The sequence below is a fragment of the Perognathus longimembris genome, chromosome 17 (assembly GCF_023159225.1).
Source record: "Perognathus longimembris pacificus isolate PPM17 chromosome 17, ASM2315922v1, whole genome shotgun sequence".
NCBI lineage: Eukaryota > Metazoa > Chordata > Mammalia > Rodentia > Heteromyidae > Perognathus > Perognathus longimembris.
The window spans coordinates 25,685,550-25,705,108 of record NC_063177.1 but is presented as its reverse complement, the minus strand read 5'-3'; the positions used below and the strand labels follow the sequence as shown (position 1 = coordinate 25,705,108).

Below are 19,559 nucleotides of genomic sequence, written 5' to 3'. Positions count from 1 at the left end.
TTGGTGCTTGGTGGTTCATGCCTGTAATCCTAGCTGCTTGGGAGCCTGAGATCTGAGGATTGCCATCAAAACCAACCCTGGCAGGAAACTGTGAGACTCTTCGCTCCAGTTAACCATCAGAAAATCAGAAATAGAGCTGTGGCTCAAAGTGGTAGAGTGCTAGCCTTGAGCAGAAAAGCTCAGAGACAGTGCCCAGGCCCTGAGTTCAAGCCCTATGACTGACAAAAAAAAAAAAGTGGAGGTTTGGCTCCACAAGTGGAGGAGTACTAACCAGCCTTGAGTGAAAAAGCCAGATAAGAGGACCTGACCCTAAGTTCAAGCCGCAAAGCTGGCACCAAAAAACGTGTAGTAAGGGAAAGGGTAACATTGCCCCCCCCCAAAAAAAGTACTCTTTATCTGACTTATTTAACAGTAACTCCCTGTATATTAACTTTATAATAATAATTGAGCTGAAGAGTTCAGGGAGCACCCAGTTCAAGCCCCACAACTGACAGAAAATCTAGGTTGTAGGCATGGCTTAAGTGTGAGTGCAGCACCAGCCATGAGCAAAAAAAAAAAATTCAAGAGCCCTGTTTCCAGTGACTCATGCTTCTAAGCCCCCATTTAACCAAGAAAATGTCATCCCTTGGTATCTAAGTTACTTTATGTTTAAAAAAAAATAATCAAAGCCAGGTGCTGGCAGCTCACATCTGTAATCCTAGAAATCCTGAGATCTGAGGAGAGTGGTCAAAGCCAGTTGAGGCAGAAAAAGTCTGTGAGACTACTGGTTCTTTTTCTTCCCCAGCTTCATGAATTATAATTGACAAACAAAAATTGGAAGGCTGCTTTGTTTTGGGGGGAGGTGGGTGCTAGAGATTGAAACTGTGGTTTTACACTTGATAAACACTCACCTAGCCCAGGAATTATATTAAGTACTAGATGTTTTGTATTTATGTATATATACTTATTTGTATATTGTTAATGTTGCTTCTTATTGAAGCAAGATTAGTAAGTTTTGTTAAAATTTGGAGAAATCATAAGTCTTATCTTGCCATAATTGTTAACAGTTTTTAAGAGCTACTCCAAGGCTACCCTGTATAGCTTTGAGTAGCTATGATTAGGAAAAGGAGATAATATCCTAACATGTATTACAAATAGGGAATTTATTTAAGGAAGCCTTCAAATATGCAGCCTCCTATACTGGGTCAGTGTTCTAATCTTGGAAAGGTCTTATTATTTTACTTTAATGTGAATTATATTCTCTGATAAAATAAGAGCTGAATAATTGGTATTTGATTTCATGATATGCTTATTTGTAAAATGTTCATGGGCCATGTGTGCTCTTGGAACATCTAGCAGTCTAATGTATGTATAACTGCTACAGGGCTACAGTTAATGGATTAGGATGGGCAGCACCGAGCTGTCAGCATGTGTTTACTGCTATGCAAATGCTCTTTCCTAGAGGATCATTTTAAGAGGAAATGAAAATGATTGGCTTGTAAACCAGAAATACTTCTAAGATTTTGGTTTGTTTATATTTTCTTCTATTTCAGTGATGACAGTATGGGCTATCAATACCCATTCACGCTACGAGTTGTGCAGAAAGATGGGAACTCCTGTGCTTGGTGCCCATGGTATAGGTAAAGTAGCCTTCTACAAAGGAAAAAATTTATTAGAATTGCAACTTCAGATATTTCACTTTGTTTATAAGACTGCCAGTTTTGAGACATAACAGCAAATGATGTAAAGCTTGAAGTAGTAAACGTAGGAATTGTTTGTTCTTCTCTTCTTCATGAGATTAGCTAGTTTTATGAACTGTACCCCAAATTCATAATATATAATCAACAGTTCTTATTCCAAATTATCTTTTTCTTTTATGTTCATTCAAGTGGAGTCTTGCTATGGTATCCCAACTTTTTCAAACCCTAAGCCCAAGTTATCTTCCAGTCTCAGCCTCCCAAGTGCAGAGTGACTTAGAGGCAGGTGTGCACTACCATGCCTGCTTATTACTAGTCTAAACTTTCTATGATTAAATATATCTGTTTGGCAATTCTGAGCCAGTAGAACATAGTCTCCTAACTAGACTTGCTAGAAATCTGGTTTTGGTTTTTCAAAGCGTTGTAAAGAATGACGGGCCATTTCTGCGACAGCAGGGAAAAAAACAGTCAACTTTTAGAGAACCACTATAGACTTAACAAACTGAGTCTCAGATAGACATGGGAACCATAGCTCTGTCACGTCTTTCCCCTGCAGCTCCGTGAACTTTTGGTTTTTTTGTTTTTTGTTTTGCCAGTCCTGGGGCTTGGACTCAGGGCCTGAGCACTGTCCCTGGCTTCTTTTTTTGCTCAAGACTAGCACTCTGCCACTTGAGCCACAGCACCACTTCTGGCCATTTTCTGTATATGTGGTGCTGGGGAATTGAACCCAGGGCCTCATGTATACGAGGCAAACACTCTTGCCACTAGGCCATATCCCCAGCCCATGAACTTTTATATACATTTAACATGCCATTTTATAACTGAGATAGGTTGTTGTTTTACCTAAAAGCATTATGTAACTGAAGTTAGAATTTCTTTTGAGCCTTATTATTTCAAAGAGCCACTTCTGCTATCATTTATTTTGCCATTAAGCATAATGTTTTTGTATGTTACAAATGCTCAGTAAAAGTCCAAGGGCTGAGAAGTCATAAGCATAATTACCTGAAATAATAATTATTAATAAATATAATTAGCCCGACATAGTTATGGCATGGCACCTGCCTGTTATCCCTCACTTAGGAAGCTGAGGCAGGAGGATCTTGAGTTCAAGACTGGCCTGGGCTATATAGGAAGACTCTACCTTACCAAAAAAAAAAAGCCAGACACAATGACTCAATCCTGTAACCCTAGCTACATGGGAAACAAAGATTAGGCATTGGGGCCAGACCTGACATAAGAAATTCACTTTAGGCCAGGAACCAGTCATACTTATGGAAATCAGGGGACACCAGTAGAGTAGGAAGACCAAAGCCCAGACAAGCCTAGGGATAAAGTGAGACCCTACCTCAAACATAACCAAGGCAGGGCCAGGCATTGGTGTAATCCTAGTTACTTAGGAGGCTGAGACTTCAGGACCACGGTTATAAGCCAGCCCAAGCAGAAAAGTCCACAAGACTCTCTTCTCCAGTTAACCATCAGAAAATTGGAAATGGTGCTGTGGTTCAGAGTAACAGCACCTTGGCCCCATGTTCAAGCCCTATCACTACCACCACCAACAACAAAAGCCATATAACAAAGGCAAAAAGGAACTGGAGGCATGGCTCAGGTGGTAGCATGCCTGTCTAAAAGCATGATACACTGAGTTCAATCCCCCAAAAAACACTGACAAAAAGAGAAGGAAGAAAAAAAAGGGAACCGGATGCAGTGGTTCATGCACACATCCTAACTACACTCAGGAGCAGAAGATGAGGCAGCTTGTGGTTCTAGGCCAACCTGGGGGTGAAAGTTAGCATACACGCCCTCCCCCCTGCATTTCAGTGAACAAAGCTGGTCATATGGTAGCAGGTGCTGGTCATCCCAGCTACATGTGATATATAAAAAAGGATCACAGTCTAGGCTGGCACAGACAAGAAAAGCAATATGGACATTGTACCTGAGCTTTTTTTTCCCTCGAGGCTAGCACTCTACCATTTGAGCCACAGCTCTTCTTACAGATTTTTAGAGGTTAATTGGAGTTTTAAAAAAAATCCTGCCCAGGCTGGCTTCGAACCATGATCCTCAGACCTCAGCCTTGTGAGAAACTAGGATTACAAGTGTGAGCCACCAGAGTGTGGCTCAGTACTCTACTTGAAAAATACACCGGGGGCTGGGGATATAGCCTAGTGGCAAGAGTGCCTGCCTCGGATACACGAGGCCCTAGGTTCGATTCCCCAGCACCACATATACAGAAAACGGCCAGAAGCGGTGCTGTGGCTCAAGTGGCAGAGTGCTAGCCTTGAGCGGGAAGAAGCCAGGGACAGTGCTCAGGCCCTGAGTCCAAGGCTCAGGACTGGCCAAAAAAAAAAAAAAAAAAGAAAGAAAAATACACCGAAAAACTGGAACAAAGGTGAGCAAAAACAACAGTGGTACTCACTAGACACTATGTGGAAAATGAACTATAGTACATCTTGTGGGTGGAGATGGGAAGAAAAAACTGGGAGTGAGGGAAGGGGAGACACAGTTCAAAAAGAATTATATTCATTACCTGACTCATGTAACTGTAACCCTTCTGAATGTCAAGTCTACAGTAACAATAAATTTTTAAAAATTCTGAGACAAAAAAAAAAAAAAAGAAAGAAAAAGGACGGGGAGTGTAGCTCTGGTGGTTGAGTACCTGCCAAGCTAGCATAAGGCCTTGAATTCAAACTCCTGACTAGGAAAAAAACTGGATTGGTGCTGTGACTGATGTGATAGAGCACTGCTTAGCATGCAGGAGGACCCAAGTTCAAACACTAGTAGCAAAAAGAAAATATTACTACACTTATCTATGAGAGTCTAAAGTTAGAATCCCAAGCAAAGTTTGAAAGCCAAGCTTGAGTAAAAATTTTAAGAGAAATGTTTGTGAATGAAAAATTTACTGCTCGCTCACCCGCCTGCTTGCCCGGCGGCTCAGCGCGGCCATGGAGGTCTTCATCCCGTTGTTCCGCTACAAGGACAGTGACCTGGAGCGCGGGTTTATGGTGTTTAAGATAGAAGTACTCATGAATGGAAGAAAACATTTATTTTGTTGAGAAAAGGTACAGCGAATTTCATGCCTTGCACAAAAAGGCTGTCATCTTAGAAAATGAAGAACTTCCCAAACTCTTTATTGACTTCCTCAACGTGAGACACTTTCCCTCTCTGCCAAAGGCGGAAAGTTGTGGATCTTTTGATGAGACCGAATCAAAAGAGTCAAGCAGACTGTCCCACCAGCCGGTGCTGTTGTTCCTCAGGGATCCATGTCTTGCCTGGAGCCAGCGACTTCCCAGATGTGGTGATTGAAGGGGTTCTCCAGGGGTCTTCTACCCCCATCCGCAGCCCAGGTAGAAGGCTCCTCAGCACCAGGCACCCAAGAGCCTCCACGTCCTACTCCAGAAAACCCATCTCTACCAAATTAACCAACACACACACAGCTCAAGCTGGCGGGGGAAGCTCAGGCCCAGCTTCACCTGGGGCAGGATGTGTCCACTGGAATGGTGCTTTGAAAAGTAGAAGCAGAACCTGCCAGGTGGTTAAGACCTGGTGTTCTAAGTAGATGGTAGCGGCCCACTTGGAAACCCTTGGAGGCCACGGGAGTTCCTGGGAGCCCCAAGCACCACAAACTAAAGCCATGCTCTGCCTCAGTCACCCCGCTTCAGGACTGACATCTCCCGAGTCACACAGAGACAGAGCAGTGTCCATGGCTTTCCTGTTCAGAGTTCTTCACACACTAAGCTTCCTTGCTATGAGATTTTCTCAGCCAATGGGAGTGTAAGCACCGCAGAGGGTCCCAAACCACACTGTCCTAAATGTGAAAAAGGAACTAGACTGGGAATTCATGACACTGACAGTAGCCCACCTTAAAGATCACAGCATTGTGGCTGGCCTGTGGTGGGGCTGGATCACACACTGGCAATGGCGTCTACCATCCGTGCAGGTGGCAACCGGGGGGTACGAGACGATCTGGGAAAGCCCCTTGGAATGGCACCATATTGGAAATCTGATCATGTACTGTGGGAGGGATGGATTTGACTGAAGACCAACTGATGTTGTTGGTAGACTGGTAGGGGATTCTGTATAAAAAACATACACCTAGCCTGTAATCCTAGCTACTTGAGAGGCTGAGATCTGAGGATCATGGTTTGAAGCCAGCCTGGACAGGAGAAACTGTGACTCTTTTATCTCCAACTAATGAGCAAAAAGCCAGAAGTAAAAGTATGGCTCAAGCAGTAGAACATGAGCCTTGAGCGAAAAAGCCAAGCCCTTGAGGTGAAGCCTAGTATCCGCATAAACAAAACTAAAACAAGGAAAAAACCTTTAACACCAGGATCACATGTAGCCCTGTGCAATGCTTGCCTGTTGAGAAAGAAGCAGCCGTGAAGGGATGCAGACAGATGCAACGCCGTGAACAGCATCCTCCGGCTCTTCCCACGAGTGAGTGTTGTCACACCACTCGGTGGCATTGTTCCAAGATGTCTCGTCTTCCTTACTGGTTCCTTCTTATCCATCTCTTCAACTGAGTTATGTGTGTGTAGCATAATTCCACTGTGCATTATACAGAGAGTCGTGTTCTAAGTAGTGAAAGAACAAAGCGTATGTCCTGTGGATGGGTGTGCCATAGGTGGGCATTTCATTCAGAATTATTAGTCTATTTATGGTAGTTTTCATGGTTCTGTGTGGGGAAAAATATTTAGAATCATTCATAATAACTATATCATGAATTTTTATTAAAATTCAGTTCTACAGGTCAAACCCCTGCTGAAACTTTTAAAGATATATTTTATGATAGATTATGTTATAGTACCTGTTGGAAATAAGCAAGAATTAAATAATCAAGTACCATCAACCCCAAATAACTGAATAATCATGTATTGCAGATACTTTTAAAATGTTTTTATGTTACTGGATATTTTGAGTTAAATAAAAACAAAGAACAAGAAAAAAATTTAGATTCCTTCATAATTATTTCTTTATAAATCTTTCCCCCCCTCCTCTTAGATTTTGCAGAGGCTGTAAAATTGCTTGTGATGAAGACAGAGCTTACATTGGAAATGCCTCTATTGCTGTGGATTGGGACCCCACAGCCCTTCATCTCCGTTATCAAACATCACAGGAAAGAGTAAGTGCTCAGGGCCACCACAAATGATGAAAGGAGGGTGGGAAAAGTAGAGTTTGGAGTTTTTATTGTTTATATATTTTGTGATACTGAGTGTTGAACTTGGGACCTCATGCTTGCTAGGCCATACTGTAAAATGGCGGGGGGTGGGGGGTGATGGTGTTTTTGTCGGTTGTAGGGCTTGAACTTAGGGCTTCAGTGCTGTCCCTGAGCCTCTTTGTGCTCAAGGCTAGCCTTCCACCACTTGAGCCACAGTGCTACTTCTGGTTTTTGAGTGGTTAGTTGGAGATAAGAGTCTCATGAGGACTTTTCTGCTCGGGCTAGCTTTGAAAGTTGATCCTCAGATCTCAGCCTCCTGAGTAGCTAGGATTACAGGCATGAGCCACCAGTGCCCAGCAAGATGGTGATGTTTTATATGGGAGATTCTTTTTCCCAGTTTAGCTGTGTCATGATTATTTACATACAACCAGAAAATGTTATTGATAGTCTCTATGGCACTTGATATATTGACATGGTTACTTGGCCCTTTTTGTTTGTTTTCCAATGCCTGGAATCAAATTATATTGATTCAGTTGAATCAATTGGGGCATTAAAATTCAAAACTACCCCTAGGTACTAATGGCTCATGCTCATAATCCAAGCTACTTAGGAGGCTGAGATCTGAGGATTGAGGTTTGAAGCCAATCCAGGCATGTGAGACTTTTATCTCAATTAACTACCAAAAAGCTGTAGCTCAAGTAGTAGAACACTAGCCTTAAACACAAAAGCTTAGAGACTGTACCCAGATCCTAATGTCAAACCCAAGGACCAAAAAGATTTTTTTAGAAATTTCAAAAATACCTCTAACATCTAGCTAGGCATTCACACAGAGTGAGATCAAAAGAGAATCTCTAAGGAGAAGAACATGAAGGTGCAATTCCTATGTGCATCTGGTCATATAAAATGAACTCATTTATCAAAATGAACTCCAGGAAATATAAATGAGGGTTTTGTTTTGTTTTTAGTCCTGATGCTTTAACTCAGGGCCTGGGCTCTGTCCCTGAGCCTCTCGGTGCTCAAGGCTAGCCCTCTACCATTTGAGCCACAGTGCCCCTTCCGGTTTTTTCTGTTTATGTGATACTGAGGAATCGAACCCAGCCTTCATGCATGCTAGACAAGCACTCTACCACTAAGCTACATTCCCAGCCAAGAGGCTTTTTGTTTTGTTTTCTTCTTGTTTGTTTATCTGTCTTTGGGAGGGGAAGGGGAGCACAGAAATGGAGGGACAAAGTATGAACAAATGTAGCTGTGGTTTTCACTAGACACTGTGTTGAAAATGAACTATACAACTTGTAGGTGGGGACTGGAGGGAAAAACTGGGAAAGAACAAAGGAAGGAGTGACATTGTCCAAAAAGAAATGTACTCTTTACCTGACTTATGAAACTGTAATCCCCCATATATCACATTTATAATAACAATAAAAAAATAAAAAACCTGTAACAAACTAATCTTGTAACAAAACTGAGTGTCATTAAGTTATTCTCTGACCATAACATATCAAAAAATATATTTCTATTTGTTAAACATTCTTAAAGCTATAGCATTTTATAACCACAATAAATTCACCTGCATTCCAAGGGAATAGCTGCTTCCTTTAATGGGTATAGTGAGTACAAAAAATGAAAGGAGGTAGGTAGCCAGGCACTATCTACTCACACTTGTAATCCTAACCACTTAGAAGGCCAAGATCTGAGGATCACAATTCCTACCAGCCTGGGCAGGAAAGTCTAGGAGACTCTTCTCTCCAATAAATTGCCCCAAAAGAGCTAGAAGTAGAGCTCTGGCTCAAGTAGTAGAGTACTAGCCATGAGCAAAAGAAGCTCAGGGACAGTGCTCAGGCCCAAAGTTCAAGTCCCACCACCAGAGGGAACACAAAGGATTGAAGTATTTCCAAGTTGGATAGTCAACAGTTTAATCTCATTGGTGATTTATACATTGGATTTCTCTACTGTTACTCTTTAGCCAGAATAATTTTTTTAATTTTAAACAGGTTATTAAAAATCTTTTTTTTTTTTTAGCCAGTCCTGGGGCTTGACTCAGGGCCTGAGCACTGTCCCTGGCTTCTTTTTGCTCAAGGCTAACACTCTACCACTTGAGCCACAGCACCACTTCTGCCTTTTTTTGTTTTTATTGTGCTGACAAATTGAACCCAGGGCTTCATTCGTGCAAGGCAAGCACTCTACTGCTAAGCCATATCCCCAGCCCCTGTAATATCTACTCAGGAGGCTGAGATTTGAGGTTTGCAGTTTGAAGCCAGCTTGGGCAAGAAAGTCTGTGAGGCTCTTTATTTTCAGTTAATTACCTAAAAAGCCAGAAGTGGCACTGTGACTTAAGCCACAGAGCACTAGCCTTGAGCAAAAGAAGCTCACGGCCAGCACCCAGGCCCCGAATTCAAGCCCCAGGATGGGAAAATTTTTTTAAATCCTGGCATGGTGGCTCATGCCAGTAATTTTAGCTACTTAGAAGGTTGAGATCTGAGGATCGAGGTTCAAAACCAGCTTAAACAGGAAAGTCCATGAGACTCTGACCTCTAGTTAATTGCCCCAAAAGCCAGAAGTGGAGCTCAAGTGGTAGAGCACTGGCCTTGAACAGATAAAGCTCAGGGTCAGTGCCCAAGCCCTAGTTCAAGCCCAAGGACCAGCACCAAATAAATAAATAAATAAAAGTAAAAATAAAAGTACGTTACATTTGAGTATACTGATTTTAGCATTTTGTAATAAAATAAGATAATAAATAATATAAATAATATAAAATAAAATTAAAAAGCCAGGCTAGAAGTATGGCCAAAGTGGTCTAATGCCAACTGAGCAAGTGTAAGGGCCCTGAAATCAAACCCCAGCACTAGCAAAAAAAAAAAAAAAAAAAAGAGAGAAAGATCAGAAATTGTAGTGGGTTTTGTGGCCCTCGACTACTGGGAATTTTCTTATTACTAAAAACCATCGCCAGACACCAGTGGTACTTAGCCATTCATGAGGCTGAGATTTGAGTTCTGAGGATCATGATTTCCTGCCATCCTAAGCTGGAAAAATTTGTGAGTCTCATCTCCAATTAACCACTAAAAAGCTGAAAGTGAGGATGTGGCTCAAGTGATAGAGCAGCATCAACCTTGGATGAAAAAGCTAAGCAAGAACATGCAGTCCTGGGGCTGGGAATATGCCCTAGTAGCAAGAGTGCTTAGCTTGTATACTTGAAGCCCTGGGTTCGATTCCCCAGCACCACATATATAGAAAACGGTCAGAAATGGCACTGTGGCTCAAGTGGTAGAGTGCTAGCCTTGAGCAAAAAGAATCCAGGGACAGTACTCAGTCCCTGAGTCCAAGCCCAGGACTGGCAAAAAAAAAAAAAAAAAAAAAAAAAAGGGCGGCGGGGGGGGGGGGGGGCCTGGGAATATGGCCTAGTAGTAAAATCCTCGCCTCATATATGTGAAGCCCTGGGTTTGATTCCTCAGCACCACATATATAGAAAATGGCCAGAAGTGGCGCTGTGGCTCAAGTGGCAGAGTGCTAGCCTTGAGCAAAAAGAAGCCAGGGACTGCTCAGTCCCTTGAGTCCAAGCCCAGGACTGGCAAAAAAAAAAGGGGGGGGGGGGCTGGGAATATGGCCTAGTGGTAAAGTCCTCGCCTTGTATACGTGAAGCCCTGGGTTTGATTCCTCAGCACCACATATATAGAAAATGGCCAGAAGTGGTGCTGTGGCTCAAGTGGCAGAGGGCTAGCCTTGAGTGAAAAGAAGCCAGAGACAGTGCTCAGGCCCTGAGTCTATGCCCCAGGACTGGCAACAAAAACAAAACAAATTGAAAAAGAACTTGCAGTCCTGAGTTCAAGCCCCAGAAAATAAATTAACACAAAAAAATAAATGAATTCAATTAAAATTTGAAAATAAAAAACATTCCCTTTAGATAAGTTAATAATGTTTATTGACTTGTTCAGGACTAGGGATTCAAGTAAAAGAGTACTTGCTTATCAAGTACAAGGCTTTGAGTTCAAGCCTCAGCACCACCACCACCCGCAAAATAAATAACTTTAATTTTTTTGCTGTTAAGTAGTTGAAAAAAATACCAATCCTAGACCTAATTCCCTATTTCAAACCCTAAGTGTGCCCAACATTCATTGAGGATCCTGCTAGCCCCTTTTAGACAAGAATGAGTATAATTTGTGGATTCTTTTTTTTAAATTGTTAGTAATATACAGAAAAGTTACAGTTACATAAGTCGGGTAAAGAGTATATTTCTTTGCTGGGCACTAATGGTTCATGTCTGTAATCCTAGCTTCTCAGGATGTTGAGATCTGAGGATCTTGGTTCAAAGCCAGCCTGGGTAGGAAAGTCCAATTAACCACCAAAAAGCCAAAAGTGGATCTGTGGCTCAAAGTGATAGAGCCCTAGCATTAAGTGAAAACACTTAGAGTTAGCATGCAGGCCCTGAGTTGCAGCTCCATGATCGATGACCAAAAAAAAAGTATATTTCTTTTTGGACAATGTCACCCCTTCCCTTGCTGTCTCCCAGTTTTTCCCTCTCATCCCCACACACAAGTTGGATAGTTCATTTTCAACATACTGTCCAGTGATTTGTGGATTCTTGTTGAGGAAAAAATCACTGGATTAAAAAGGAAAAAGAAGTTGATGTTCTAGATCATGAAGGTAATTCAGAAGCCTCAGTAATACTTCCTTTGAATTTGATGAGGGAAAATTTTAGCAATTGACAGAAAACTAAATCTTTGTCAGCCCAAAATCTGGCAGGACACTATTCTGATAAGAAAGTCCTAGCAGATATTTTTAAAAATTAGATCTACAAATTTCTTTCCCTTTTAACAAGTCCAGTGTGTAATCTCAAACACTTGAGGTCATCCCACTGGTAGGAAGAAGGGCCCAAGTGACCTGTTCAATCTCATCTCGCTTCCCTTGCAGTGAAACAGGAGCTGTAGAGATCCCCTGTGTTGCTGGAAAACAGGAATACATGACTAATCTGGACTCTTCCTACTTGTGGTTTTGCATATGCTTAGAGAGTCAAATAGATCAAGAAGATATCTGGATTCATTGTTGAGATTATTGTCAGTATGCTTTATATGTATATGAGAGGGTTAGAAGTTTGCTTGTTTTGTTGGTACTGGGCTTAGAACTCAGGGCCTTGAGCTTTCTAAGGCAGGTGCTCTCTTACTTGAGCCACATTTGCATCCCTGCTTTATTATTTATTTTTATTCTAGTAATATCTCTTCTAGGGCTAGGAATGTGATTTAGCAGTAGAGTGCTTGCCTAGCATGCACGAAGCCCTGGGTTCGATTCCTTAGCACCACATACATAGAACAGTCCAGAAGTAGCACTGTGGCTCAAGTGGCAGAGTACTAGCCTTGAGCAAAAATAAGCCAGGGACAGTGCTCAAGCCCTGAGTCTAAGCCCCAGGACTGGCAAAAAACAAAAACAAAAAAAAGGTAGAGTGCTAGCCTTGAGCAAAAAGAAGCCAGGACAGTGCTCAGGTCCTGAGTCCAAGCCCCAGGACTGGCAAAAAAACAAAAAATGAAACTTACCTTAGGAGCATGGGGAAAAGGAGACCAAGAGAGCACAAAGCCCTAAGTTAAAGTCCCATATCAACACACACACACACACACAAAATACTATAAGGAAAAAGGGGGGTGGGGGGATATGACCTAGTGGCAAGAGTGCTTGCCTTGTATACATGAAGTCTATATAGAAAAGTCCAGAAGTGGCACTTTGGCTTAAGTTGGCAGAGTGCTAGCCTTGAGCAAAATGAAGCCAGGGACAGTGCTCAGGCCCTGAGTTCAAGCCCCAGGACTGGCCAAAAAAAAAAGCAGCTCAGAAAAAGGGCCAAAAAACACTGGTGGCTCATGCCTGTATTCCTATCTGCTTGGGAGGCTGAGATCTGAGGATCGCTGTTCAGAGCCAGGAAAGTCCATGAGACTCTTATCTCCAATTAACCACCAGAAAACCAGAAGTGGTGCTGTGGCTTAAATGGTAAAGCACTAGCCTTGAGCAATAAAAAGCTCAGGAACAGCACCCAGGCCTTGAGTTCAAGCCCCAGGTGCAAAACACACAGACAGACAGACACACACACAGACACACACACACACACACACACACACACACACACACACACACACACATCTGTGAGTATTTTGACCTTAACTGCCTTTGTATTAAGAATATAAAAGGAACCAGGTGCCACTGGCTCTCACCTATAATCCTAGACACTCAGGAGACTGAGATCCAGAGGATCATGGTTCAGAGCCAACCAGGGCTGAAAAACCCATGACATCTATAAAAAATCTCCAATGAGAAGCCATGCTGGAGGTATGGTGCAAGTGATAGAACACCAGCCAAGCAAGGAAGCCTAGCAAGTGGGCTCAAACCTGGATTCAAACCTCAGTAATTTCCATTTTAAATGATATCTAAAGCTAAAGCAACTGAAGGCATAGCTCATGTGGTAGAGCATCTGTCTGCCTAGTAAGCAGGAAGCTCACATACCAGTACCATCCAAAAAATATGTATGTGTTTGGTGTTTGTGTGTGTATACGTGTATGCGCACATGCTTGTACTTTCTCTACCTACCTTCTTATAGTTTTGAGTCTATTAAGTAATTGTACTACTTAAACAATAGTAGATTATCTGAGTATGGATTCGAAGAAGAAGAAAGTCTTTTTCATTTAGGGAACTTTTATTGCTAAACTATTTTTAGTCTACAAATGTTTTTACCAGTCTTCCTTTCTCCCAGTTCCCACCTCCCTCTATAGCCTGTGTTCCACAGAATATATATATATATATATATATATATATATATATATATATATATATATATATACTCAATAAAAAATCATCATTTTTTACTAGCATGCTATAATTTGTGGTTGGCCATAAAACATTTTGGACAGGATAGAGGTAATATTTAACTCGCTTTTAGAGACACTGCTATATTTGGTACACCTGTTTCTGCTCATGCCTAAAACCCTGACACACTTTCCTTTGAAGTACATCCATTTTTCCTTTTAAGTGACCAACTGAAAAGATACTGAGGAAAACAGTCATGAGAGCTCATGCCTATAATCCTAGTGCTCTGGAAATGGAGGAAGGAGAATCAGGAGATCAAGGCTAGCTTGGGGTACATAGTGAGACTCTGTCTCAAAAATACAAACAAACAAAAATAGGATTTAGCTCAGAAGTCAGTGACCCGAGGTAAGAGCAGCTTTCCTTTGTAATAAATAAAATTTTATCCAGGTGCTGGTGGCTCATGCTTGTAATCCTAGCTACTCAGGAGGCTAAGATCTGAGGATTGTAGTTCAAAGCCAGCCCAGGCTGGAAAGCCTGCGAGACTGTAAACTCCAGTTAACCACAGGAAAACAAAGCTGGATTTGGGGCTTTGTCTCAAGTGGTAGAGCGCTAGTCTTCAACAAAAAGTAGCTCAGGAACAGCACCCGGGCCCAGAGTATGAGTCCTTTTGTGCTCAAGGCTAATGCTCTACATTAGCTCCATTTTTAGCTTTCTTTGAATAGTTATTTGGAAATAAGAGTCTCATGGACTTTCCTGCCCAGGCTAAGTTTGGACCTTGATCTTCAGATCTCGGCATCCTAAGTAGTTAGGATTACAGGTATGAGCCACTGGCGCCTGGCCTAAGTTACTATTTTTAAAGGAGTTATTTAATTCAGATGGTGATGCAATGCTAAAACTTTAATTATATGCTGGACTCTAACCTTGATAGTTTATTGAGGCATTTGACAGCCTTGTGATTCAGCCATCCTCTTCTGCAGGGAAAAAGTCTCTCCTGAAAACCTGTTCTAGCCTAGGCTCTGGTAGCTCATGCCTGTAATCCTAGCTACTCAGGAGACTGAGATCTAAGGATCAAGGTTCAAAGCTAGCTCAGACAGGAAAGTCCGTGAGACTCTTATTTCCCATTAAACACCAGAAAACCAGAAGTGGCACTGCGGCTCAAAGTGGTAGAGTGCTGGCCTTGACCAAAAGAGCTCAGGGACAGCACCCAGTCCCTGAGTTCGAGCCCCACGGCTAACCAGAAAAAAAGGAAAAAATCTGTTCTAAATGGAATGACCTAAGCTCTGACAGTTAGTAATCCAAGCAAGTTGTTGTTTTCATGAATTTCGGTGAGAGAAACATTTCAGGAAATTGCTTCAGGTAAAAATAAACAGTCTACCTCTGTGGAGAAAAGCCAGTAAGTGGGGCAATGGACATATATGTATGACCTTTGCCAGAAAGAGGAGCAATCACTTTTGGGCTTGGAGTTCAGGCTATGCCTTAAAAAAATATCTCTATGATGTCTCATGTGGCCTTCATATTCCTGATTCTAGGCCTTGCCCACATTTTTATCCATGGTAGAGACAAAAAGAAGGCTCTCAGCTTTGTTGTTAGGGATTGTTTTTCAGATGGTAGCCTGGAATGGGAAAGGGAAAGAAATCTTACTGTTGCATTCTAGCCACTTCCCTGTCTTGCTCCTCCCCTATCCCTGCCTTACCCCTCCCCACCCTTTTGTCCCCCCTTCCACACTTGTAGCATACCCTTTTTTTGCTCTCCCTTTTTGTTTTTGAATTCCATTTGTATTGGGGATTGAACCCAGACTCTCACATATGCCAGGGAATCATTACAGTCACTAAACTGTACTCCAGTCCTTGCTCTCTCCTCTTTTATACTTACCTCCATATTATTCCAAATCTTAGCATGCTGGTTCCCAGAATCCCTGGTCGTTGGGCAGATATTAGGGGCCTTAACAAAAGCATGTCCTTTTAAGCTTGCTCTTCCTTTTATTGCTCAAAGGCCCCACAGGACTAGGGTAGCACAGTGGTAGAGTGTTTTCCTAGTGTGCATGAGTCACCAGTATCACGCCCTCCTGCAAAACACAGGCAGGAGACAGCTAATATACCTAGTATTTTAATAAATCTGCATTTACATGGTGTTGATATGTAAATAAGTTACATATTATTTAGTATGTTGTCTTATTGTGAGTTTTTCTGTATCTTTCATTTCATCCAGATCTGGCATCTGTGTTTTGGTGATATTTCTGCTAGTCTTCGTAAAGCCTGCATCCTATCAGTAAGGCTGATTAAAACATAAATGACTATTTTTAGTATCCCTAGCTTGGTGTCTAGTTCACATGTAAACAGTTTTGAGAATTCCAAAATTGTAAAATAGGGCTGGGAATATGGCCTAGTGGCAAGAGTGCTTGCCTTGTATACATGAAGCCCTGGGTTCGATTCCTCAGCACCACATATATAGAAAACAGCCAGAAGTGGTGCTGTGTGGCTCAAGTGGCAGAGTGCTAGCCTTGAGCAAAAATAAGCCAGGGACAGTGCTCAGACCCTGAGTCCAAGCCCCAGGACTGGCAAAAAAACAAAAACAAAAAACAAAATTGTTAAATAGACAGGCAATGCCTTGTCAGAAATTTTTCAGGAAATCCTGTGGTCAAAGGAGGATACTCTTAGGGAAGGAACCCAGAGGCGCAATGTCTCTGTGCCTCTGATCATATAAAATAATATTTATTGAAATGGGGAAAAAGAAGACTATGGTCATAAATAGGAAATTCAGGATGTTGTTGACGTGGTACGTATAGACTCTAATTTAGGTTGTAATTTCTCTTTCCTCATAATGAGTGAGTGACTGAGAGAGAGGCTGATGAAAATCTAGATGACTACTTTAAGCACCCTCCCCCAATCTCTATTCCTCTTGTCCCCTTTCCCTGCAGGTTGTAGATGAGCATGAGAGTGTGGAGCAGAGTCGGCGAGCACAAGCTGAGCCCATCAACCTGGACAGCTGTCTCCGGGCTTTCACCAGTGAGGAGGAGCTAGGGGAAAATGAGATGTACTACTGTTCCAAGTGTAAGACCCATTGCTTGGCAACCAAGAAGCTGGATCTCTGGAGGCTTCCCCCCATCCTGGTATGTTCAGCCCTGCCTCTGAATAGCAGGAGTCTAATGTAAAGGAAGTAAACCACAAATGAGGTTTTGTTGTTTTTTGAAAAGCTATGGTTGTCTTTACAACACTTTCTGAGCTAGAGACATGGCTGAAGTGATCACAAAACCTTGAATTCCAGCCTCCCCAGTACCACCAAAAGTGAAAAAAAGGGCTGGGGATATGGCCTAGTGGCAAGAGTGCTTGCCTCGTATACATGAGGCCCTAGGTTCGATTCCCCAGCACCACATATACAGAAAATGGCCAGAAGTGGCGCTGTGGCTCAGGTGGCAGAGTGCTAGCCTTGAGCAGGAAGAAGCCAGGGACAGTGCTCAGGCCCTGAGTCCAAGCCCCAGGACTGGCCAAAAAAAAAAAAAAAAAAAAGTGAAAAAAAAATTTCCTAAGACATCTGTTCTGTGCAAGGTTTTTATATTGAGCACGGAGATTTCATTGTTTCAGAACTATTTGGTGTTTTTTTTGCTTCTGAAGAGCTTAAGCCTAAGAGGAGGAAGTAACAGGCCAGCAACTGCAATTCACTGCCCCACTAGAAGTTCCACCATAGCATAACCTAAATAAATTTGAACTTCCAGAGGGGGGGTGAAAGCTCTTCCGGCTGTGTGCAGAAAGTTAGTTATTAGTTAAACTAGGCTATTAGGTTGATTATAGTTGTTCTGGAGCTTCTAGAGCCCACTGAGTGTGGTCACATGCTAGGCTCACTGCTGAGTTGAGTGTGTGTGTGTGCACTAGTACATAGGAGTTTATGTGTTATGTTAGATTTGATTTCCTTCTTCCTGTTTTCCTTCATAGATTAGGAGACTTTCCTGTTGCCCATTAGGACAGTTTAAAGCAATGAATTTATTTAAGAAAGCATTTTCCCTATGGGTGTAATTATCTTTTAGGGGGGATGAATGTATTGAGGGACCTTGCTAGAGATGGAACTTAGAATCTTATGCTTGTACTCCAGCAGTGCTAAGATATTATAAACAGACATTGTATGTATTTTCTTATTTGTGTCTTCATCCTACCACTCTGTGAAACTAAATGTAGATTTTTCTTTTCTTAGACTGAAATAGCTTCCCAAGGGAAAATATGATAGCATTGTTTTAGATATCTCCAGAAGTGAGAGCTAGGGGAAGGAGGGAAGAAAAGGACAGGTGCAGATTGGGAATACAGAAAATCTGTAGACCTTAAATTAAGGTATAATTAGCATACAGCTAATGCATAGATTTTACATGTCCAGTTTGCCTGATGCCACTGGCTCATGCCTGTAATCCTAACTAATCAGAAGGCTGAGGGGCTGGGGATATGGCCTAGTGGCAAGAGTGCTTGCCTCGCATACATGAGGCCCTGGGTTCAATTCCCCAGCACCACATATACAGAAAATGGCCAGAAGTGTCACTGTGGCTCAAGTGGCAGAGTGCTAGCCTTGAGCAAAAAGAAGCCAGGGACAGTGCTCAGGCCCTGAGTCCAAGCCCAGGACTGCCCAAAAAAAAAAGGCTGAGAGCTGAGGATTACAGTTCAAATCCAGTCCAAGCAAGGGAATAAAGCTCAAGGACAGTATCCTAGCCCTGAGTTCAAGCCCCCTGACCAACGAAAAAAATAAAATAAATGTCCAGTTGGACGAATTTTAACCATTTTATATACTACTATAACCACCCCATAAACATCAGCTATGAGAAAAATAGTTGTGAGGTATTTAAAGAATATTAAGGGCTGGCAATATGGCCTAGTGGCAAGAGTGCTTGCCTCATATACATGAAGCCCTGGGTTCAATTCCTCAGCACCACATATATAGAAGAGGCACTGTGGTTCAAGTGGCAGAGTGCTAACCTTGAGTAAAAAGAAACCAGGGACAGTGCCCAGGCCCTGAGTCCAAGCGCCAGGACTGGAAAAAAAATAAAAAAGAACCAGGCACCAGTGGTCCATGCCTTTAATCCTAGATACTCAGGAAGCTGAGATCCGAGGATCATGGTGCAAAGCTATCCTGGGCAAAAAAGTCTAAGATTCTTTATTTCCAGTTAAGCACCAAAAATCCATGTGGCTCAAATGGTAGAATGCTAGCTTTGAGGAAAAACAAACATTCAGAGAAAGCTCCCAGGCCCTGAATTCAAGCCCCAGGACCAGCACCAAAAAAAAAAAAAAAAAAAGTGAAGGTGTGGGGGAGGACAATAACAATTAAATGTTGGACTTGGAATGTGGCTTAGAGGTAGAGTGCTTGCCTAGCATACATGAAGCCCTGGGTTCGATTCCTCAGCGCCACATAAACAGAAAAGGCCAGAAGTGGCATGTGGCTTAAGAGGTAGAGTGCTAGCCTTGAGCAAAAAGAAGCCAGGTACAGTGCTCAGGCCCTGAGTCCAAGCCCCAGGACTAGCAAAAAAAAAATAAAATTAAAATAATAATAATAATTAAATGTTATACATTGTTTATTTTTCAAAATGGAATTTTTATATCCTCAGAAACCCTTTAACTCTGATGTTTCTTGCCTCTTTTTTTCCTCTCCAGATTATTCACCTGAAAAGATTTCAGTTTGTAAATGGCCGGTGGATAAAATCACAGAAAATTGTTAAATTTCCTCGTGAAAGTTTTGATCCTAGTGCTTTTTTGGTACCAAGAGACCCAGCTATCTGCCAGCATAAAGCACTCACACCCCAGGGGGATGACCTTTCTGAGTCAAGGGTTCCAGCAGAAGTAAAGAAAGTGGATGCCCAGAGCTCAGCAGGCGAAGAAGACGTGCTCCTGAGCACGAGTCCGTCTTCACTCAGTGCAAACATCACTAGTAGCCCAAAAGGTGAGGACTTGATAGAAGAGCTCTGCGCCTTCTTTTTTTTTTTT

General features: G+C 42.2%; 1 protein-coding gene and 1 pseudogene across 5 annotated transcripts in view; both read left to right on the top strand.

The window, feature by feature from the left end:
* Usp32 (ubiquitin specific peptidase 32) overlaps nt 1–19,559 on the top strand; it is a 160,899-nt gene that overhangs the window by 133,386 nt on the left and 7,954 nt on the right. For all 5 annotated transcript variants that reach the window (XM_048367107.1, XM_048367105.1, XM_048367103.1 and 2 more), the window contains 4 exons: nt 1,533–1,619; nt 6,672–6,792; nt 16,523–16,714; nt 19,230–19,515. In XM_048367107.1, the coding sequence (XP_048223064.1) occupies nt 1,533–1,619; nt 6,672–6,792; nt 16,523–16,714; nt 19,230–19,515 (686 nt within the window). The remainder of the gene's footprint in view (nt 1–1,532; nt 1,620–6,671; nt 6,793–16,522; nt 16,715–19,229; nt 19,516–19,559) is intronic.
* On the top strand, nt 4,616–5,751 carry LOC125366429 (annotated as a pseudogene).